At 45.0% G+C, this 24,522-nt stretch overlaps 1 protein-coding gene across 6 annotated transcripts in view; it reads left to right on the top strand.

Annotated features, from left to right (window-relative positions):
• The window catches only part of slc10a7 (solute carrier family 10 member 7), a 345,830-nt gene that overhangs the window by 49,767 nt on the left and 271,541 nt on the right, over positions 1-24,522 (top strand). The window contains exon 5 of one of the 6 annotated variants that reach the window (XM_038791947.1): positions 8,998-9,683. The exons of the other annotated variants lie outside the window; for them this stretch is intronic. Within the exon in view, the coding sequence (XP_038647875.1) occupies positions 8,998-9,015 (18 nt within the window). The 3' untranslated portion in view covers positions 9,016-9,683. Of the gene's footprint in view, positions 1-8,997; positions 9,684-24,522 lie in introns of those variants that run through there. 6 annotated transcript variants of the gene reach the window in all.

The raw sequence follows: 24,522 nt of genomic DNA, 5'->3' as shown, positions 1-24,522 counted from the left end.
TCTTTTGGGTTTTGGGGGTGAGACCAACGCAGGCACAGGGAAAATATGCAAACGCCACACAGACAGTGACCTAGGGCCGGGATCAAACCCGGGTTCTCAGCACTCTGAAGCAACAGTGCTAACCACTGCACCACCGTGCCAGGCACAGTGTCAGGCATACAAGTCTCAACCTGGTGAAGCTACATCAGAGAACTACTTGCATGCCAAACAGGGGAAACCGCATATGATAGACAGAGATAAGCAATTCCACAACCAACAGATCAGATCTAAATTCTGCAGTGCTGCCAAATCCAGTTGTGAATGGTGCAAGTCAATTAAACAACTTAACTTGAGGAGGAGGTTCCACAAATATCCCCATTCTTGATGGCAGGGAACTCAGGATATCAGTGCGAAAGACAAAGCTGAAGCATTTGGAACAATCTTCAGCCAGATGTACCAAGTGGATGATCCATCTCAGCCTCCTCCGGAGGTCCCCAGCATCATATTATCAATTTTCAACCTATTTGGGTCACCTCATGTGATATCAAGAAATGGCTGAAGACACTGGATACTGTAAAGGTTATTGTCCCTAACAACATTCCACAAATGACTTGTGCTTCAGAACTAGCTGCACCCCTCGTTAAGCTGTTCCAGTATAGCTAAAACACTGGCATCTACCTGATGATATGGAAAATTGCCCAGGTATGTCCTGTCCACAAAAAGCAGGACAAATCCAACCTGACCAATTACCCCATCATTGGCCTACTCTCGATCATCAGAAAAGTGATGGAAAGTGTCGTCAACAATGCTCTCAAGATGCACTTACTCAGCAATAACCTGGAGCGGCACGGTGGCACAGTGGTTAGCACTATTGCCTCATAACGCTGAGGACCCGGCCCCAGGTCACTGTCCATGTGGAGTTTGCACCATTCTCCCTATGTTCTATGAATAACCTGCTCACTGATGCTCAGTTTGGGTATCACCAGGGCCATCATCTACAAGATGCAGTGCAGCAACTCCCCAAGCCGCCTTTGTCAGCACCTTCTAAACACACGACCTCTACCACCTACAAGGACAAGAGCAACAGATACATGGAAATACCACTACCTGCAAATGTTTCTCCAAGTCACATACCATCCTGATGTAAAACTATATCGTGTTCCTTCACTGTTGCTGTTTCAAAATCCTGGAACCCCCCTTCCTAACAGCACTGTGGGTGTAACTATACCAAATAGACTGCAGTGGTTCAAGGAGGCAGCTCACCACCATTGGCCTAGCCAGTGGCACCCACATCCCGTGGATGAATATTTAAAAAAAGGTGACCAAGGATGAGAAATACATTTTCGATAATACACAACATTTTGAAAAGACCAACAGAGTGGAAAAATAAGAGTTGCCCGACAGTAAAAGATGACAGTGAGAAAAAAATCTTTGCTCAGAAGACCAGAAAGTAAACACTGATGGGAGTAGTTTATAGGCCCCCTAACAGTTGTTATACTGTTGGACAAGAGCATTAAACAAGAAATAATAGGAGCTTGTAACAAAGGCCCAGTAATAATTGTGGGGGACTGTCATCTTCATGTAGATTGACAAATCAAATTGGCAAGGGTGGTCTGGGGGATGAGTGTATAGAATGCTTTCATGACAGTTTCCTGGAACAATTGTGGAACTAAATCGGAATAAATGTATTTTAGATCGAGCACTGGAATGAGGCAGGGTTTATACTAATTTACATTAATGAATCCCATTCGCTTAGAAAAAGTGTTCGTAATAACAAATTCCATACTAATTTTGAAAGTGACAAACTGCATTCCCAAGTAAGAATCTTAAACTTAAACCCAATTATATAGGCATGATGGGAGAGCTGGCTAAGGTTGATTGGACAAATAGACTAAACCGCATCTGGATAAATAAACGGTGGGAAATATAAAAAGAAACAATTCAAAATGTTCAACAACATCCGATTGCAAAACAAAAACCAACAAGAAAGATCAATTTTTTGATTAATAGGAATGTTAAGGATAATATTAGACTAAAAGAAGAAAGAAATGCGTATTCTGGCATTTTAATTTCAGTGCGGTGACAGGTATGTAGGACATGCGTCCCAACCATTGGCGGGTCATAGCAAACATCATGTCCTTGGAGCCCTCAAAAGCATGAAGGAGGCAATTCTGAAGCAGCCTTTGACATTCTATCTTCTATGCCCCAGAAATTATTTTCGGTCTCATTCCCATCTCCAATGCTTTAACTTCCATGTTTAGAATTTTCTTTTAAATATGGAATTTAAATCTTATCATGGGTATTGGCATCACTCACCCCTGCTGATGCCACTTTTGTCAGAAAAACCTGAAATGATATGATAATGCAGTAGTTGTGTTAAAAAGCCACTGATGGGCACATCATACTTTTCTGAGTTTCCCATGTGCTATTCCATGCCCCCAACAGACTTCCTTTCAGCAGGGTTATAGCTGTCCGAAGGGACTATAATCCTCATTTGGGTAATCTCTCCTCGTGTTTTAACCCTTCGAATCCAAGTTTCATTCTGGTAAACCTCGGCTGCAGCCTCTCTAAGGTCAATATATGCCTATTATTGCTTTCTTCTTTTTCCAGCTGCTTAGCCAATTTTCGAAGCAGGTCAATAACTTGGCTTTGATTCCTTAGGCTTCAACTTTAGTTAACTGTACACTGTGTGGTCATGTGATGATGTGAGGACATGGGTACTTAAAGGATCAAGTGACGGAAGTGTAGCTCTCCCCGGAGTGCGGGCAGAACAGAAGCATGCAATAGCTGCTCATAGTTTAGAGTTTAGAACAGTACAGCACAGAACAGGCCCTTCGGCCCTCGATGTTGTGCCGAACAATGATCACCCTACTTAAACCCACGTAACCCATATACCCATAACCCAACAATCCCCCCATTAACCTTACACTACGGGCAAATTTAGCATGGCCAATCCACCTAACCCGCACATCTTTGGACTGTGGGAGGAAACCGGAGCACCCGGAGGAAACCCACGCACACACGGGGAGGACGTGCAGACTCCACACAGACAGTGACCCAGCCGGGAATCGAACCTGGGACCCTGGAGCTGTGAAGCATTGATGCTAACCACCATGCTACCGTGAGGCCCCTTTTTTCTAAATATAGTTTGTAAGCCTCGCATTCCAGATACCTAGTTTATGGCCCAATTTTACTGGTAGAAATCTGTTTTAGTCCTTCATTCACTTAAGACTGTCCGTCATATGGGGCATTTTCCCTCTTAATTCAGGCTCCGATGGAATGTTGGAGAATACTGGGTTTAGTACTGAATAAAGTATTGTTGTTCCAACACTTGGAACCCAACTTCTACATGGTGTCAGGAGATGGCAGTGCGGCTCAAGGACTTTATTTCATCATGTTCGATAAAAACTTTGTGGACTACTGGGCAACGTTTTAAAAGGAGTGGCGCATCGATTGCGCTCCTGGATTATCAGGCAAATCAAAAAAGATGAGGCAGTCGCGAAGTTTGAATTAAAAAACGAAAATGCTGAACAATCTCAGCAGGTCTGACAGCATTTGTGGAGAGAGAATAGAGCTAATGTCTCAAGTCTGGATGACTCTTTGTCAAAGCTAAAGAGAACTGGAAATAGGATGAGATTTATACTGTCGTACTGCCGGAGGGGGAGCATGGAGCAGTGAGGCTGGATAGAAGGCCAATGATAGGTGGCAATTGACAAAGATGTTGTGGACAAAGGGAATTAACTGTTAGTGCTAATGACTAAGAAGAGTGCTGATAGTGGCACATTAAGAGATCAGAATGTGTAAATGGCAGATCAGAGGTAAGCAGTGTATCAAAGGACAACTTGGAACAGGGAACAGATGGGGTGGGGAGACCATGATGAGAGAAAAATGGATCATAAGACCATAAGACATAGGAGCAGAATTAGGCCACTCAGCCCATGGAGTTTGCTCTGCCATTCAATCATGTCTGTTATTTTTCTCATCCCCATTCTCCTGCCTTCTCCCCATAATCCCTGATCCCCTTATTAATCAACAACCGATCTAGCTCTGCCTTAAAGACAGTGATTTGGCCTCCACAGCCTTCTGCGGCAAAGAGTTGCACAGATTCACCACCCTCTGGCTGAAGAAATTCCTCCTCATCTCTGTTTTAAAGAATCGCCCCCTTATTCTCAGATTGTGACCTCTGCGTCTAGTTTTTCCTACAAGTGGAAACATCCTCTCCACGTCCACTCTATCCAGGCCTCGCAGTATCCTGTAAGTTTCAATAAGATCCCCTCTCATCTTTCTAAACTTCAACGGGTACAGACCCAGAGTCCTCAACCGTTCCCTATACGACAAGCTCTTAATTTCAAGGATCATTCTTGTGAACCTCCTCTGGACCCTTTCCAAGGCCAAAGCATCCTTCCTTTGATGCAGGGCCCAAAACTGCTCACAGTACTCCAAATGGGGTCTGATCAGAGCCTTATGTAGCCTCAGAAGTACATCCCTGGTCTTGTATTCTAGCACTCTCGACATGAATGGTAACATTGCATTTGCCTTCCTAACTGCCGACTTAACCTGCACCTTAACCTTAAGAGAATCATGAACAAGGACTCCCAAGACTCTTTGTGCTTCTGAATTCCTAAGCATCTCCCCATTTAGAAAATAGTCTATGCCTCCATTTCTCCTTCCAAAGTGCATAACCTCACACTTTTCCACATTGTATTCCATCTGTCACTTCTTTGCCCACTCTCCTAGCCTGTCCAAGTCCTTTTAAGGTGCCGTTCCTCCAGCTTGCCCCTGAGTTCACTGGAACATTGTAGCAAGTCAAGAATGGACATGTGGACATGAGAGCAGGTCGGTGAGTTGAAATGGAAAGCAATAGGAAGGTCTGGGCCTTGCTTGTGGAGGGACTGAGGATGCTTTGCAAAGCAATCACCTCATCTGTGTTATTCTCGCCAATATAAAGTAGACCACATTTGGAGTAGCGAATGCAATGGACCAGTTGAAGGAGGTGCACGTGAGGAGTTGCCTCATTTGAAAAGAGTGTTTAGGCCCTTGGATGGTGAGCAGAGAGGAGGTAAAGGGCAGGTATTGCCCTTCTGCATGGGAAGGTGCCGTGAGAAGAAAGTGAGGTGTTGGGTGTGAAGGAGGAGTGAACCAGGGTATCCCAGAGGGAACAGTCCCTGCGGAATGCTGACAGGGGGAGAGAGAGAAAGATGTCCAGAGACTAGGCCCTCTTACACCTGGTCAAAGTGCCAGTATTCATTCACTCGCAGTAACAACAAACTGGCAGTGGTACACATCGATGCTCCGCAGTTGAACAGTTATGTGGTAGCTTTGGACAGTGCCCACTGTGTGCAAAATCTGCGTCAACTGCTAAAGGTATCACAGCCAGCACCAGCAGATATCACAGTACCCCAGTCACCCAGCCTACAACACAGGCCCCTAACCCTCATGGAAATAGAAGCTCCTCCAGAGGCCTACATGGCAAGCCTGCACCCACTGGGTACACTAAAGGAATGCCCCGAGTCGTCCACACTCGGGGAAACTAACCTGGGAACATCTACAGAACAGCCAACTAGTACAATCGTATGCTCAGGATGTATGACCAAACTAAACCCAAACTGGACTCCATAACGATCTAGTCTATAACTGGCCTTTGTCCTTCGTTAAATGACAAAAATGTGGGGGTGGGAGGGTGATGGAGACGTGATGGGCTATGCACCACCAACACCAGCTTAGTCCGTATTTCACCCTATTTAAATTGTTATGTAACGTTAGCCTGTTCAATCTGTATGTTTGTTTGCGCACACTGTTGCATCTTGGTACAACCGATTGTCCCAACTTAAACGGGGCCCTTGATTACCAGTTATTGGAACCCAGCACTTCTACATTAATAGTCTCTTCTGAGAGACATTTCATAGACATTTCGCTGAACACTTCTTTAGTCGCCTCCAGAAAAATTTAATCGCGTACATCAGGCATGACCTAGCCTTTAAAGTTGACCCTCTCTGATCAGCTTAGAATTTTCATGGTGTTTTGTCACACTGGGAGGAAGCGTACCATATATTTCCGTAGTGTCAGGTTGAGACAGAAAACAGCATGAAGCTCTCCAGTTGCAGAGACCAGTTTTATCTCAAGATCGTGGGGGTGGGGGGAACAGAGTGGGCGTGGTGTACAGTGTCACCAGAGGGTCGGGCCTGATAGAGCCAACAGAGATAGGAGAACCAACTTTAAAGGCCACCCCGATCAGCAATGAAGTTGAACACTTTTGTTCTCTCTCTTCTCACCCCCTCCCTCCTCCTTCACCACAGAGGTACTGGGGACTCTTCCATCCCCACCCTAGCACAATCATCAGGACCGATTCTCTTCCCCCCCCCCCCCCCCCCCCAACCACTTTACGGACGATCGGTGGGGGCTCATCCACCGCACCACCACCGCGTGGGTTTCGCAAGGTTTACACCCTCCTCAAGCCTGTGTTCCTCCCTCATTGACCATTCTTTCCCCCCGCCCCCTCCACCGCACATAAGCGTAAACACCCTCCTATGGGTCTCCCACGAGGGTCTGACATTAGCACTGCCCCTGCACAGGTTGGTGCTGCCAGTTTGGCAGGGCCAGGTTGAAATTTTATTTGGGTACTGCCCGACATCGGGTGGGATGGTGGTGTTATACTTACCTCTCCATCCCAGAGGGATCTGCTTGACTGAATCTGTTTTTTTAGAAAGCTGTTGGAAACCTCGCCAACGTGACATTGCGCTGACAAGGTATGAATATTCAGTGAGGGGGATCATGTGGCAAGGGAGGCACGGTTATGGGATTAAAATGAGGTTCTTGCCCCTTGTGGGTATGAACCATGTGATGATACCCAATGAAGTGCAAGTTAATGTGGGAAATATGATCTCGCCAGAGAACTGTGTTTCCTGATTCTTTCAAGATGTTTCACCATGCCACCTTTCTTTCTGATGGTAAATGCAAGCTGAAAATCTTTCTTTTTGTTACCCTCGGTTAAATAATAGTTGACACGAACAATTTCATAACCTAAAAGGAATGATTCCTGAGACAAATGAACTTTGGAAGACTTAAAACACTAGAATGGAAACCATCTGATCATGGGGATTTGTCATTATTTAATGTAATTATTTTTTTCATCACTGGTGTTAATTTTGATGAGTCCCTGTCCTTGATCCAGCATTAGTTTCCTTGTGATTTCTGGCATACTGACCTCTTTTAATGTAAATACTGTTGCAAAGTAATTCATCAACTTTTCCACTTTTTCCTGAACACTCTCTTTTCCTAATATAACTATAATTAAAATAATACTATATCCCTTGCAAGTTTCCTTTCACACAACCTGTTTGTAGTTCTTACTATCTTTTGTCACCCTTTGCAATTCTTTGCATCTTTTCCAAACACCAGGATCTGAGCTTTTTCATTTTTGTGTACTTTTAGTCCTATACCCACCTCTACGTGGCTTTATTGACACGTAGAGTTCTTCGGGGTATAAACTGATTGTGTATCACATTAATTTGTTTTAGAAACAATGCTTCTTTTTTAATCTTTAGAGATCTATAATTGAAAAGGAGGAAAGTAATGCTAAACCTCTATCTTGCTCAGACTGAATATACAAATGTGGTTCTGGAACCCTTTATAAAAGGGACAAAGAGGTGGTGCAAAGAAATGTGTGGATGTGCATGTCAGGAAAGGATTGGCAGTCTGGATCTCTACTCTTGAAAAAGGAAGGCTAAGATTTAACCAGTAGAGATCTTTTGAGGAGACAGGAGAAGGTTTCCTTTTGTGGGGAAGAGCACAACTAGATGGTATTGATATAAAGTTGTCACCAAGAAATCCAATAGGGAATTGAGAAGATTCTTCTTTGCCCAAAGCCTGATGAGAATATACCACAGAAAATGGTTGAAGCGAATAGTATAGATGCATTTAATGGGATGCTATAGACCGGTGTATCAGGGAAAAGGGGAATAGAGGGATATGGTGGATTTAGATGTGGAAAGATGGGCGGAGTTTGAAAGAAGAATAAACTCCAGTGTGGACTGGTTGGGCTGAATTGTCTGTTTCTGTCCCGTATATCCTGTGTAAATCTGTACTCAAATGTGTTTGTATAATGAATGCTTATTTGGGCCATATTTCTAGCCAGTCCTTCTGCTCTGCTGTTTTGCTGTCACATTTCTTATTTATCTCTTCTTGTTTAATTTCTTTTCACCTTTTAGTTTCCCTGTTGTGTCGAAAGTACAATTCCTGATTGTTATAATCTTCCCATTTGTTTATATTTGAACTATTGGGTCCGATCTAACCAAATGGGAACAGAGTCCCATAACCAGTGCGTTTAATCATGTGTTACCCATGCCCGCAGTGCCGAGAAACACCCCGCTTTCTATCGCCCATCTGGTTAGATACGGGGCCTCAGCAAGGTATGTGCGCCCAAGGTCACACTCAGCCCCGTTTCCTGCACTGTGAAGCTCCGTTCGCCGGAGCTCCTCAATGCAGCGAGTAATCAAAAGAGAAGGATCTCCCGGCAGTTACCGGCCATGTTGTGCCACAACGCGCTGCTTTTCGGGCGCAGCATGTCCAGTAGATTACATCCATTATCTATACCACCCATTTCATCTGAGCCCTCTCTCCCTTACTAGTTTAAAACCCTTGTAATTAAAGTCCTATTTATTCTTCCTGCTTGGATCCTTGTTCCAGATTTAGGTGGAGTTTGAACTCTGGCACAGTTCTGTCCTGTTCCAATACTAGTGCTATGAAACCCCTCTTTCCTACACCACCCCTTTAGCTATTTGTTCACTTCCCTAATCAACTTATCACTTCACCAATGTTCACATAGCTCAGGTATTAATCTTGAGATTACAACAATTGAGTGACACAATCTTGAGATTTTAACAATTGAGTGACATGTCCTTTAATATTTCTCCACATTTCCTTGTCCTCTCAAAAAAATGTATCTCTTTCATAGACTTCCTCAGTCCTGTTGGTTCCAATATCAATCATGACAACTGGATCCTCTCCCTCCCTCTCCAGGTTATTCTGCAGGCGTGACATGTCCTCAACCCTGGCACCAGGCAGATAATGGACCTTCAGAACTGGTTGGCCCATGGAGAAGTGATTCCATTGGTTCTGCTGTGCCCTACCACAACCACATTCCTTTGCACTCCTCCCACTTGAATGGCCTCCTGGACCTTGGTGCTGTGTTATTTTTCTCATCCACCCTGCAGGCAGCAAGACTATACTTGGGATATTAACTTGGAAGTATTGCAAGACATACAGTTCACTGATATTAGTGAAATTTTAGGTATAGTCAAATACTCAGATTTGCAATAATTCCTGTGTACTTAATAAAACGCAGTACTCGTTCTTAATATTTATTGAAGTACTATATATGTAAAACATTTTGTCTTATTAAATATTAAATTCAAGTAAGACTTGGGTATTTATAATAGTTGCTTTCAGTCAAAATTAGTGGCTTCTTGTATTTATGACTCCTGAAGGATTTTCTATGGTATTTTTCAGATTGTATGAGCAAAATATGCAAATATTTTTACTGTAGCTTTTTGGTTTTCAAATTGGGAAAAATGATTGCCTATTAATCTTTAAACTCTTGCATTAAGATGATATGGTTTGTCTTATTTTGTAAGAGCCAGTTTTGCTTTTTCAAGCCATGAAGCATTATTGCATAATTGCCTTCACTTAATAAATTTGTGTCTGTATTTCAACGATTATTTTTATTTTGAAGAAAAAAATTGGTTGTAAATTAGAAGTTCTGAACTAAAATGCAACAGAACTGTTCACAATATTGTCCATATATGTTAAATAATTTAATATGCAGTATTTTGAAAAAGAGGATGGAAATATTTACTTGTGCTGTTATTTTAACGTGCGTACATTTGAAGTCTGGGAAGTAAAAATGTATTAATTATAAAATGCGGAGAAATAGAAAATTGAAAACCTCATTGAGCAAAGGTCTGATTACAGCCTCCGAAGTGCACCATGATGCTATAGTGAAATCTGCAGCCCCAGAGGAGAAGAGCTCTAAGGCCCCCTATAGACATATGAAGACCATTTTCAAACTATAATCCATTGAAATGCACCAGTAATTTTTTTCCTGCCAGGACACTCCCTGCCTGGTGTCACTACTTACGTTCTCATGGGAACAAGTTAACCAATTACAACCATGTAGCCAGATGTCTGGTTCTTCAGAAATCCCAAAGGCCAACCAGTGGAACACAGCAGCATTTGCTGTGGGCTGAAGATCAAAGATTTTTTAGCATTTCTTTGGGGCACATTGTGAGTTGCTCATCTTTCAGTTCCCATTCATAGAGAGAATTAAAAACAATAACTCCAGGATCAGCGAAAATGAAAAGCACAGCTGTTAATTAAAAGTAAATTATGATCCATGTGTTCTACAGTAACAAGATATTAATTACTGAAATTTTCATTGTGCATTTAAATATTATGTGGATTTCCAGTTGAAACAGCCAAATTAAACTGAAGAAAAACTCCTCTAAAACTTTTTGCATTATAAACAATACCTTCCAATGTGAAGAATTTGTATGTTATTTAACTGTCAGCTAAATGAGCTGTATTTCCAAACTGGAGTTTACTTGTGGTAGAATAGCTAAATTGAAAAAGCCAATTATATATTTAAGAAATGATGTACCTTATTTGTGTACTGATGGTGACCTGCTTTAAAAAGATGAGCATCTTTTTAAAGCATGGACGATGTGGTTAGCATTGTTGCCTCACAGAGTCAGGGACCTGTGTTCAATTCCGTCTTTGCGTAACTCTGTGGACTTTGTACGTTCGCCCCCTGTAGGTTTTGTGAGGGTTATGACATCCCTCTTCCCCCCCCCCCCCCCAAAATCCGAAGATCCATCTGAGGAAGGTGGAGTAGGTGGGTGCCTGCTCTTCGCCTGCAGCTGCACTTCTAGCGCCTGTGGGACTGGATCGGAGCGGTGTGTATCGCGCTGGAGAATGCCCTTCTTTGCCAATCGCCTGGGTGACACAGCGGCTCGTGGTTAGCACTGCTGCCTCACAGCACCAGGGATCCGGGTTCAATTCCAGCCTTGGGTGACTGTGTCTGTGGAGTTTGCACTTTTTCTATGTGTCTGTGTGGGTTTCTTCTGGGTGCTCCAATTTCCTTGCACAGTCCAAAGATGTGCAAGTTAGGTGGATTGGCCATGCTAAATTGCCCCTGAGTGTCCAAAGATTGCCTAAATTGCCCAAAGGTTAGATAGGGTTACAAGGATAGGGCAGGAAAGTGGGCCTAGGTAGGCTTTTTCACAGGGTTAGTGTAGGGACGCGATGGCGTAGTGGTATTGTCGATGGATAATGATCTGGGACCTGGGTTTGAATCCCACCACAGCAGGTTGTGGAATTTAAACTCAATAAAATATCTGTAGTTAAAAGTCTAATGATGACCGTGAAACCATTGCCAATAAGTCGAAAAAACCCATCTGGTTTACCAATGTCCTCTAGAGAATGAAATCTGCCATCCTTACCTGGTCTGGCCTACATGTGACTCCAGACCCATAAATGTGGTTGACTCTTAAATGCCCTCTGAAGTAGCCTAGCAAGCCACTCGGTTGTATTCAGCTGCTACAAAAATGCAAAAAAGGAATGAAACCAGACGGACCACCCGGAATCGACCCAGGCACCAGAAATGACAGCAGGAGACCGAGCCCTGTTGACCCTGCAAAGTTCTCCTTACTAACATCTGAGGGCGAGTGCCAAAGTTGGGAGAGTTGTCTCACAGACTAGTCAAGCAACAGCCTGACAAAGGCATACTCACAGAATCATACCTTACCGACGATGTCCCAGACACCATGTTGAACACCACGGTGCAATATATGCTCTGGGTGGGGAACTTCAAAATCCATCACCAAGAGTGGCTTGGTAGTACCATCACAAACTGAGCTAGTTGGGTCCTGAAGGACGTAGCTGCTAGACTGGAATTGCAGCAGGATGTGAGGGAACCAAGAGGGGAAAGACATCCTCACCTATCTCGCTGCTGCAGATGCACCTGTCCGTGACAATATTGGTAGAAGTGACCACCGCACAGTCCTGTGGAGACAAGGTCCCATCTTCACATTGAGGATACCCCCCCTCGTGTTGTGTGGCACTACGATCATGCTAAATGGAATAGACTTCTAACAGATCTAGCAACTCAACACTGGGCATCCATGAGGCTCTATGGGCCATCAGCAGCAGCAGAATTGTATTCAACCATAATCTGCAACCTCCTGGCCCGGCATATCCCCCACTTTACTATTGCCACCAAGTCAGGGCATCAACCCTGGTTCAATAAAAAGTGCAGGACAACGTGGCAGGGGCAACATCAGGCATACCAAAAAAATGAGGTGTCAACCTGATGAAGCTACAACACAGGACTACTTTTGTGCCAAACAGCATGAGCAACAATAATAGACAGAGCTAAGCGATTCCACATGAAAACATCAGATCTAAGCTCTGCAGTCCTGCCACATCCAGCCGTGAATGGTGGTGGACAACTTACTGGAGGAGGAGGCTCCACAAATATTCCCGTTCTCAATGATGGAGGAGACCAGCACATCTGTGCATTTGGAACAATCTTTAGCCAGAAGTGCCGAATGGATGATCCATCTCGATCTCCTCCGGAGGTCCCCAGCATCACCGATGTCAGTCTTCAACCAATACGATTCACAACATGTGATGTCAAGAACCGGCTGAAGGCATTGGATACTGCAAAGGTTTTTGGTCCTGACAATATTCCGACAAATGTATTGAAGACTCCTAGACAAGGTGTTCCAGTACAGCTACAACACTGGCATCTACCCAGCAATGTGGAAAATTGCCCAGATGTGTTCTGTGTCCCTTTAAGAAAGGTTGTTGTCATATCACATGGCTTCAGTGACGTCATTGTGTGGGTGGAGCTGGGTTGTGGCTTTCGCTTTCACATTTGACTGCTGTGGACTCAGACAGAGAACAGAAGTGTTTTTGCCAGTCTTTCTCTAATTTCATGATAAATATCTGTTCCAGTAAAATAAAAACATTGATTATAGCTACCTGCTTCAGTAACTTGAAAGATATAGCTTGCTTTCCAGAAGAGTTTAAACATGCTGGTGAGACGGGGTCAGAATCTCAGGGAAAGCCAGTCTTAGTCAAGTGAGAATGGAGAGTGCTGGGCCTCGCCCTTGAAGAGGGTTTTGGTTTATGGAATTTTGTTTTTGAATTGGAATAGTAAAAGGTGGAATTCATTAAGTGTTATACATAGATTACTGTAGCTATGGGGTGGCTTTATATTTTTAATTGATTAAAATTCTTGCTGTGTGTTTATATAAATGTTAACTAAGCTCTTAGAATAAAGCTTATTTTGATTAAAGTGTCTAGGAATTCTGTTGAATCACACCTCAAATGAAGACTCTTGTGCCCATCCTAGCCAAATTCAACAAAATGTTATAGGTCAGGTGAACGCCATAATACACTTTGGAGTTTTTAAACCCTGGCACATAACACCTGTCCACAAGAAACATGACAAATCCAACCCAGCCAATTACCGTCCTATCAGTCTACTCCCTATCATCAGCAAAGTGAAATCATGAACAGTGCTATCAAGCGATACTTAGTCAGCAATAACCTGTTCATGGATGCTCAGTTTGGGTTCTGCCAGGGTCACTCAGCTCCTGACCTCATTGCAGCCTTGGTTCAAACAGGGACAAAAGAGCTGAATGCCAGCAGTGAGGTGAGAGTGACTTCCCTTAACCTCAACGCAGCATTTGACCGAGTATGGCAACAAGGAACCCGGGCTAAAGTGAAGTCAATGGGAATCAGGGGGAAAACTCTCCGTTAGTTAGAATCATACGGGGCACAAAAGAAGATGGTTGTGGTGGTTGGAGATTAATCATCTCAGCTCCAGGACATCACTGTAGGAGTTCTTCAGGGTAGTGTCCTGGGCCCAACCATCTTCAATTGCCTCATCAATGACCTCCCTTCCAACATAAGGTCAGAATTGGGGATGTTTGCGGATGATTGCACAATGTTCAGCACCATTCGCGCCTCCTCAGATAATGAAGCAGTCCATATCCAAATGCAGCAAAACCTGGACAATATCCAGGCTTGAACTGACAAGTGGCAAGTTACATTTGCGCCACACATCTGCCAGGCAATGACCATCTCCTGCAAGAGAGGATCTAACCATTGCCCCTTGATATTCAATGGCATTACCATCACTGAATCCCCACAATCAATACCCTGGGGGTTACCATTATCAGAAACTGAACTAGACTAGCCATATTAATACTGTGGCTACCAGGGCAGGTCAAAGGCTCCTACGTTGAGTAACTCACCTCCTGACCTCCCAAAGACTGTCCATCATCTACAAGGCACAAGTCAGGAGTATAGTGAAATACTCTCCACTTGCCTGGATGAGTGCAGCTCTAACAACACTCGAGAAGCTTGACACAGTCCAGGGCAAACCAACCCGCTTGATTGCTCCCCCTTCCACAAACATTCAAACCATCCACCACCGCCGAACAGCGGCAGCCATGTGTACCATCTACAAGATGTGCTGCTATAACTCACGAAGGTTCCTTAGACAGCACCTTCCAAACCCATGACCACCACCATACAGAAGAACGAGCAGCAGATACCTGGGAACCTCAGCACCTGGGGGTTCCCCTCCAAGTCACTCACTACCCTGACTTGGAAATGTATCGCTATTCCTTCACTGTCACTAGGGCAAAATCCTGGAACTCCCTGCCTAACAGCACAGTGGATGTACCTACATCTCAGGGACTGCAGCAGTTCAAGAAGGCAACTCACTACCACCTTCTGAAGGGCACCTAGGAATGGGCAATAAATTCTGGCCTAACCCAAAGATGTGCAATGTGCAGAGAGGCCATAGGACTATAGGCTATGAGGACATTACAAGTATGGTGGATGACGGGGAACCGGTGGATGTGCTGTATCTGGATTTCTAGAGAGCATTTAACAGAGTGCCCCACAAAGGGCTGTTGCATAAGATAATAAGGGTGTACAATATTGTGGTAATGTAGTAGCATGGTAGAGGATTGGTTAATTAACAGAAAGCAGAGTGGGGATAAATGGTGTCTTTCCTTACTTGGGAAAGGATGTACAGGTACTGGAGGGTTGCAGAGGAGATTCATTAGGTTGATTCCGGAGTTGAGGATTAGTTTATGAGGAGGGACTGAGTAGACTGGGATTATACTCATTGGAATTTAGAAGAATGAGATGGTATTTTATAGAAACATATAAAATTATGAAGAGAATAGCTAAGATAGAACCAGGGAGTTGTTTCCACTGGTGGGTGAAACTAGAACTTGAGGGTATAGCCTCAAAATAAGGGGGAGCAGATTCAGGACTGAGTTGAGGAGGAACTTCTTCACCCAAAGTGTTGTAAATCTGTGGAATTCCCTGCCCAGTGAAACAGTTGAGGCTACCTCGTTGAATGCTTCAAGGCAAAGGTAGATAGATTTTTGAACAGTAAAGGAATTAAGGATTATGGTGAGCAGTGGGTAAGTGGAGCTGAGTCCACAAAAAGATCAGCATGAAAAAGGGGCCTGATGGCCTACTCCTGCTCCTAGTTCTTAAGTTCTATGTGTCCTGGTCAGGTGTGTCCTGTGCACCACCTTTAGCTGCGTTAGACTCAGCCCTGTGCTTGAGGAGGTGGAGTTCACCCTATGTAGTGCCACAATCCAGAGTCCTCTCTCTATCTGCATGTGCAGTTTTTCTTCCTATCTTTCTCGTGTCTCATCCAGTGGGGTCCTTACCTCTTCTAACATTTGCCTGTACATGTCGGCGCATTTAACGTCCCAGAATTTGTCCGCTGCTAGCAGCCTGTCCTGTAGCTGGGGGAACGTTGCGGCCTTACCATAGAATTTACAGTGCAGAAGGAGGCCATTCGGCCCATCGAGTTTGCACCAGCCCCAGGAAAGAGTACCTCACCCAAGCCCACATCTCCACCCCATTCCCGCAACCCAGTAACGCCACCCAATCGTTTTGGACACCGAGGGCAATTGATCATGGCCAATCCACCTAACCTGCACATCTTTGGACTGTGGGAGGAAACCGGAGCACCTGGAGGAAACCCACGCAGACACTGGGAGAACGTGCAGACTCCACACAGTCACCTTCTTGTGGAAGAGGTTCTGCAGTTTTAAGTATCGGAACTCGTTCTCTTTCGGGAGCTGGAACTTCTCTGTTAGTTCCCCCAGGGTCACTATTCTACTGACTATGTACTGGTTCCTTACTGTCAGCATCCTTTCATCCTATTTTGCAGGTGCTGTCTATTTTTGCTGGGTTGAATCTATGGTTTCTGCAGATGGGGGCCGCAGCAGACATGTCACCGAGTTTGAAGTGGTGTCTGAGCTGGTTCCAGGTCCTTAGCATGGTCACCACCTTCGGGCCCCTCGAGTATTTGGCTGGGGCAAATGGGAGTGTGGCGGTGGCCAGTGTTCCGGTGGAGGGATGTCCCAATACAGGAGTTCTCCGCCATCTGCCCCATTCCACCCCCGGCTCTCCAAGCCTCCCGCACCCTTTCTGCGTTTGCTGCTCAGTGATAGAACAGGAGGTTTGGCAAAGCCAAGCCCCCCATGCTCCGCCTTCTTTGTAGGACGCCTTTGTGGATCCTAGGGTTCTTTCCAGCTCACACAAACGCTATGATTAATTTATCTACCTTGGTGAAGAAGGCCTTTCAGGATGAACATCAGGAGGTGATCTGAACAGGAAGAAAAACATTGACAGCAGGCTCATTTTTATTGTCTCTCTCTACCCTCTACACCAGGGGTGGGCAAACTACGGCCCATTTCTGCGGCCCACCAAGTCATTAAAAAAAAAAAATTTTTTTTTTAAGGTTAATGGGGGGGGGGGGGGGGGGGGGGGGGGGGTGCTGTTGGGTTTCTTACTGTTATAGGGTGGATACGTTGATTGAGTAGGGTGATCATTGCTCGGCACAACGTCGAGGGCCGAAGGGTCTGTGCTGTACTGTTCTATGTTCTATATGAGGCGCCCAGAATCATAACCGGATGAAGTAATTATTTTACTTAATATACTATGCGGCCCTTTGTGAATTTCTGAATGTGGCCCTTGCACGGAAAAGTTTGCCCACCCCTGCTCTACACTAATCTGGACAGGTGATACCTATAGAGCCCTAGGGGCTGGTTGAGCTCACCAGGCTAAATCGCTGGCTTTTAAAGCAGACCAAGCAGGCCAGCAGCACGGTTCGATTCCCGTACCAGCCTCCCCGGACAGGCGCCGGAATGTGGCGACTAGGGGCTTTTCACAGTAACTTCATTGAAGCCTACTCGTGACAATAAGCGATTTTCATTTCATATCTAGTTGTGGCTAACCGGATCCCCAGGCATTGGAACTTGGTTTGGGCCAGTTCAAACGGCAGCGTTTCCAGGAGTACTTTTATCTTGCTCAGGTTAGGTCTGTTATCTGAGAGGGCTCCAAACTCCCTCGGGAGTTTCATCATCTTTCCCATGCTGGCTAGGGAAACGTAGAGAAACGTTTGAGACGTAGAGGAGCAGGTCATCCACATAGAGTGAGACTCTGCGCTCTGTTTCCCCTCTGGATGCCTCTCTACCCCTTAGCTGATCTAAGAACGATAGGCAGTGGCTTCATTGGCAAGGCGAACAGCAAGAGGGGCCAATGGGCATCCCTGCCTCGTGCCCCTGTGCAGCTGGAAGAAGCCAGAGCTGGTGATGTTTGTCCGAACACTCGCCGTAGGAGTGCTGTACCCACAAGGCGATCCCTGGCCCAAACTCGAACCGTTCTGGCACCTCCATGAGTTACCTCCATTCGACTCTGTCAAAGGCATTCTCTGCATCCAGGGAGATGATCACTTCTAGTTTATTCTGCCCGGGTTGTGTACGTTCAGCAGCCGTCTGATGTTCGCTGTTAGCTGTCTGCACATGACAAACCCAGTTTGAGCTTCCGTGATCGCTTCTGGCAAACAGCTTTCCAGTCACCTCGCCAGAGCTTTTGCTTGAACTTTGGCATCATACATGGAGAGCAGGTCAAATTCCATTTGTAGCATTTTCCTCTCCGCCAGCAGCTCCACGGTCCACTTCCAGTATGAAGTTGACCAACCGTTCCCTGGCAACCTTCTCCTTCATGTCCATCAGGGCCCCTATATGCTATTATTTCTCCCTCTTATACTGCCTTCAGTGTCCCCCAGAATATGGAGCATGAGGTCACGGAATGTGGGGACGCTGGGCCTTGCCCATCTCCAACCGCACCTCCATGTAATGTGGCGGGAGCACCGAGATTACTATTGCAGAGTTTTCTGCTCCTACCACCCCTGGAAGCAATGGCTTACCCACTGCAAAGACGTCTATGCATGAGTAGGCTTTGGGAACATGGGAGAAGAAGAAGAACTTGAAGAAGGTGCATGGCGTTAAGGGTAAAGTAGTCGAATGGATAGAGGATTGCTTAATTAATAGAAAGCAAAGAGTGATGTTAATGGGTGTTTCTCTGGTTGGCACAGTAGCTAGTGGTGTCCCTCGGGGATCAGTGTTGGGCCCACAATTGTTCACAATTTACATAGATGATTTGGAGTTGGGGACCAAGTGCAATGTGTCCAAGTTTGCAGACAACACTTAAGATGAGTGGTAAAGCAAAAAGTGCAAAGGACACTGGAAGCCTGCAGAGGGATTTGGATAGTTTTAAGTGAATGGGCAAGGTGAAAATGAAAATTTCATTTTCATTTCATTTCAAGGGTTTGGCAAATGGAATACAATGTTGACAAATGTGAGGTTATCCATTTTGGTACGAATAGCAGCAAAAGAGATTATTATTTCAATGATAAAATATTAAAACATGCTGCTGTGCAGAGTGACCTGGGTGTGCATGAGTTGCAAAAAGTTGGTTTACAGATGATTAAGAAGGCAAATGGAGTTTTGTCCTTCATTGCTAGAGGATGGAGTTTAAGGCTAGGGAGGTTATGCTGCAACTGTATAAGGTGTTAGTGAGGCCACACCTGGAGTAATGTGTTCAGTTTTGGTCTCCTTAACTGAGAAAGGACGTACTGACGCTGGAGGGTGTGCAGAGGAGATTCACTTGGTTAATCCCAGAGTTCAGGAGGTTGGATTATGAGGAGAGGTTGAGTAGTTTGGGACTGTACTCGTTGGAATTTAGAAGGTTGCGGGGGCGGGGGGAGGATCTTATAGAAACATCTAAAATTATGAAACATCTAAAAGATGCGGGGAGATTGTTTCCACTGGTGGATGAAAGCAGAACTAGGGGGCATAGCCTCAAAATAAGAGGAAGTAGATTTTGGACTGAGTTTAGGAGGAACTTCTTCACCCAAAGGGTTGTGAATCTGTGGAATTCCTTGCCCAGTGAAGTAGTTGGGGCTCCTTCATTGAATGTTTTCAAGATAAAGATAGTTTTTTGAAGAAAAAAGCTTTTGAAGAATACAGGGTTATGGTGTTCGGGCGGGAAAGTGGAGCTGAGTCCACAAAAGATCAGCCATGATCTCATTGAATGGCGGAGCAGGCTTGAGGGGCCAGATGGCCTACTCCTGCTCCTAGTTCTTATGTTCTGCCTCGGATGATTGAACCTCAATGGGTCCCCCCCTTCCCCCCATTTGCTCCATGAAGGTGTTTAGTTCTCTTGCCATTTCTGGTTTTTCCCCTTATCTGGGGCTGGACTTGTCTGCTGTTGGGTCCTGCACAAAGTTGAAGTCTCCCCCTCCATGTTTAATTGGTGGAGTTGAGGTCGGGATCTCTGCCATGGTTTTTTTTAATGAACTTGGCGTCGTCCCAGTTTTGGGACGTATATATTTACGAGTACCACCAGGAATCCTAGGATCCCGCTAACCATTACATATCTTCACCTGGGTTCATCACTATGTTCGCTGCTGTAAAGGCCAGCCTTTTGTTAAACAGTATGACCACCTCCTTTGCCTATTTGCCTGGATCTCTAATTGAACTGCTACAGTCTACTGCTTTTAATTCCACTTTACTAGATTCAGAGCACTTACCCCTAACATTTCGAATTCTAAAATATTATTAACTAGTGTTTATGATTCTACAACAGCAACCTAGATGTCATTAATTTAAATTCCACGATTGCAAGTTGTGAAATTGAATTCCAGACCAGAAGGATATACATGAAAGCTTTTAGAGAGACAGCAAAGCCCAACAGGTTCACTGTCGTTCTTCTGGAACGCGAGCCTGCTACTCTACATGACTGTAACATACAAAGTGGTTTTCCTTGATGCCCTTTGAAGCAAACAATTGCTACCAAGTTCAAAAAAACTGGCTTATTGGCATGGACCCAGACACATCCTGACTTCAGTATGCATCATTGTCACTGGATCAATAGCCTACCTAACTGCATTGACAGAAGATATTCAGTGGTTCAAGGAAAAAGTCCAACATCTTATCAAGGCAACTAGAGATGTGCAATAAATATGACCTTGTTATTGCCACCACATCCCCAGAGGAAAAAGAAAACCCTTGCAGAAAAAAAACCTCCTTGCTGTGCTTTCACCTCAACTCGAGAAAAGTAGCCTCTTTGCACAAGTGGCATAAAAATGTCCAAATAAAAGCAAAGTACTGTGGATGCTGGAATCTGAAACCAAAAGAGAAAATGTTGGAAAATCTCAGCAGATCTAGCAGCACCTGTAAGGAGAGAAAAGAGCTAATGTTTCGAATCCAGATGACCCGTTGTCAAACCTTGGTAAGGCCGCACTTGGAATATTGCGCACAATTCTGGTCGCCACACTACCAGAAGGATGTGGAGGCTTTGGAGAGGGTGCAGAGGAGGTTTACCAGGATGTTGTCTGGTCTGGAGGGTGTTAGCTATGTGGAAAGGCTGACTAGACTCAGACTTTTTCATTAGAAAGATGAATGTTGAGGGGTGAACTTACAAAGGTCTACAAGATTATGAGGGCCATTGAGAGAGTGGATGGACAGGCACTCTTTCCCAGGGTGGAAGGGTCAGTCACCAGGGGGCATAGGTTTAAGGTTCCTTGGGGCAAGGTTTAGAGGAGATGTGCGAGACAGGTTTGTTACGCAGAGGGTGGTGAGTGCCTGGATCGCGTTGCCAGGGGAGGTTGTGGAAGCAGATACATGGATAGGATGGGTATAGAGGGATATGGCATAAGAAAGTGCTAAGGGCTTTTGGCAAAGGTTGGTATCATGACTGGTACGGGATTGGAGGGACGAAGGGCCTGTTCATATGCTGTATTGTTCTTTGTTCTAAATGGCATATTGGATGCACCGGGGGAAGACACGTCCTGTAGGGGCCGTAAAATTTTAGCTAATATTCCTTCTATTTATTTGGTCACATAATGGGGTGTAGATTAATTTGTTCTTGATCTAAGACAAAAGTTTGGCACAACATTGTGGTGTTCTGTATTTTTTTTCTATGTTCTATAACATGCTATCTATATCTATATCTATTAGGTTTTTTTTAAGAAAATGTTTTATTGAAGAATTTATAATTTTAACATTTTAAACAAAGAGATCCAACACACACAAAAAACCCACAATAACATACTCAACCCCCCCCCAGCATAAAACCTAACTGCCCATACATTAGATTTCCCACCCTTAATCGTCACTTCCATGCTGACGGTAAATTTTCCTTGAAGAAGTCGATGAACTGCTGCCACCTCCGAGCGAACCCCTGTAGTGAACCCCTTAAGGCAAACTTATTTTTCTCTAACCTAAGAAGCCCTGCTATGTCACTGACCCAAACACCAGACTTTGGAGGCTCCGAGTCCCTCCGTCCCAACAGAATCCCACCACCTTGAACGGCATCTCCCTCAGTCTCCTCTCCTGCCCCCTTGCCTGGATCACAAAAACCTCACTCTTGCCCATATTCAGTTTGTAACCTGATGGAACCATCAATTCACCAGACACGTGCTTTCCGATATGAACAGTGATTTTAATCTACTTACTACAGAACCAGCCTGTTACCCGTTGATGAACTCTCGGTGAACTGCAGGCTGACTCGGGACAAGGGTATTTATACAGCAGCACAAGGGGGAGGAGTTGTGGGCGGAGCCAAGGGTGGAGACCTGTACAAACTCCTAAGCATTCCCAGAGCTACTCCCCCTAGTGGTCGGATAACGCTACTGCGCTTACAAAGAGTCAGTGTGAATTACCAAGTTACATTCACCACATAACCTAAGAACCGGCCAAATTCCTCCAATATCCCCATAATTCTGAAATCCCCCTCAATGAGTCCGTTATGTAAAGGAGCAGATCGTCCGCATGGAGCAAAATCCTATGTTCCACCCCCACTCACTATCCCCCGCCAAATGTTCGATGCTCGCAGCGCCATTGCCAAAGGCTCTATGGCCAGGGCAAACAGTAGTGGGGAGAATGGACACCCCTGCCTTGTCTCCCGACCAAGCCAAAATATTCCGATCGCACCCGGTTTGTACTTACATTTGCCACCGGTTCCTGATATAGCAACCGGACCCAATCCACAAATCCTTGCCCGATCCCAAACCTTCCCAAGACCTCCCACAAATATTTCCACTCCACCCGATCAAAGGCCTTTTCTGCATCCATGGCCACCTCGACCTCGTGCCCCTCCGCAGACGACATTATTACATTTTAGGAGCCGCCTAATGTTGGACGTCAAGTGTCAAATCCCATCTGGTATTACCCACGGAACACAGTCCCCTATCCGTGTGGCCAAGATCTTTGCCAGCAATTTTGCATCCACGTTTAACAGGGAGATTGGCCTAGACGACCCACAGTACTCCGGATCTTTATTGTGTTTCAAAATAAAGCACACCCAATTCCTTTGACTCATTAAAAGCCTTTACCAGAAGCGGCCACACCAGCCCTGAAAACTTTGTATAGAACTCAACCGGATATCCATCTAGTCTGGGGCTTTGCCCGATTGTATCGCCCCCTCAACCTTTCTATAACCTCCCCAAGCCCGATTGGGGCTCACAAATCCTCCACCAACCCCATATCTATCCTCGGGAACTCCAGCCCCCCCCAGAAATCGCTTCATCCCCTCCTCCCCGGCTGGGGTTTCCGATTTATACAATTTACTGTAGAACTCCCGAAACACATCATTCACCCCCGCCGGATCCAGAACCATGTATCCCTCACTTTCCCTATCTCTCTCGCCGCCTCCTGTTTCCTCAGCTGATGCGCCAGCATCCTGCTAGCTTTTTCCCCATAAACCACACCCTTTACCCTCCTCAGCTATCCCATCGCCTTACCTGTGGACAGGAGCCCAAATTCTAGCTGCAGTTTCTGACGTTCTTTCAAAAGCCCGTTATCCGGAGACTCTGCATACCTCCTGTCCACCTGTAAAATTTAGCTTACCAGTCTGTCCAAATTCGCCCGCTCAGCCTTCTCCTTATGGGCCCGAATTGAGATGAATTGCCCCGTGATAACCGCCTTCAGTGCCTCCCAAACCATCCCTGCAGAAACCTCACCCCTATCATTGATGCTTATATATCCCCAAATGGCCTCCCTCACCCGCTCACACGCCTCCTCCTCCGCTAGCAGCCCCACATCCAACCTCCATTGCGGGCGCTGGGCCTTTCCTTTGCCAACCTCCATAGAGCTGCCAGTGGTGGGGTGAGAGAGTAGGAACTAAACAAGAGGCCAGAGTCAGAAGAACAGAGAGTTCTTCGAAGGCTGGAGGAAATGACAAGATTGGAAGAGGTGAAACAAAAATTATTTAAGTCTTCAAGCAATATTTCTCTATCCAAATATGACATTTAAGTGTATTGTTCAAATATTTTTAACCATAGATTAGCTTAAATAAGATACAATTCTTTAATAATTGTCCTTTTATATTTCAAAAATGAGCATCGGAACACTCCACAATTACTTTTTACACCGGTTCTGTAATAGGAAGCCGATTTTTAAAAATTGGACAAAGCACTGAGCATTCAGAGTATTAGTACAAACGTGTAAGCCAGAAATGGGTAAGCTCTAAATATTGGCTTGCTTAATTACCTGACAATTTCTGTTTATTACTGCTGGTAGCCTGCAAGCATTTTCTGCTGATGTTAATGGATAGACAGGAGGATGTATTGGTATTAATAGCAGACTGATTGGACATCATGATATTGCATAGTCTGTTGCCTTTGGGTAGGCTGTGAATGCTACAGGTTGACAGGCAGGTGATGAGGCAGCTCCAGCCAGGGCCAGCACAGGAGGGCTAGCTAATATGCTGTCTGCCCTGAGGGCCTATGGGAGCACAGTTGGATTATTATGTTAATGCATGAGCCTACTGCCCTCTTCCTTTCCCAGCTGGGTTTCCTGTTGTTAGGAACTGCTTTGTGGTGACAGAGGGGTAATATGCTCCATGATTGAAAGGGCAAGAGAGGTTGAAAAAAGGAACAGATATGTAAATTTAATAGCAAGACACTAGGAGGGTTCTAATAGATGATTTTCTACAAAGTTCAACAGGAAATGGATCCTATTAGTCAATTTACTGAATGAAATTAATTTTTGTCCCAGATTTCTGAATGACAATAATTTATATTCAGTTGATGTCTTTAGTACGTTATAGCATTTACATGTTCTGCATTGTAAATGTTTCATGACACTGAACACA

Source organism: Scyliorhinus canicula, chromosome 3 (genome assembly GCF_902713615.1).
Source record: "Scyliorhinus canicula chromosome 3, sScyCan1.1, whole genome shotgun sequence".
In the NCBI taxonomy this organism is placed as follows: domain Eukaryota; kingdom Metazoa; phylum Chordata; class Chondrichthyes; order Carcharhiniformes; family Scyliorhinidae; genus Scyliorhinus; species Scyliorhinus canicula.
Note: the sequence above shows the minus strand (reverse complement) of the source record. Positions and strands in the feature narration are given on the sequence as shown.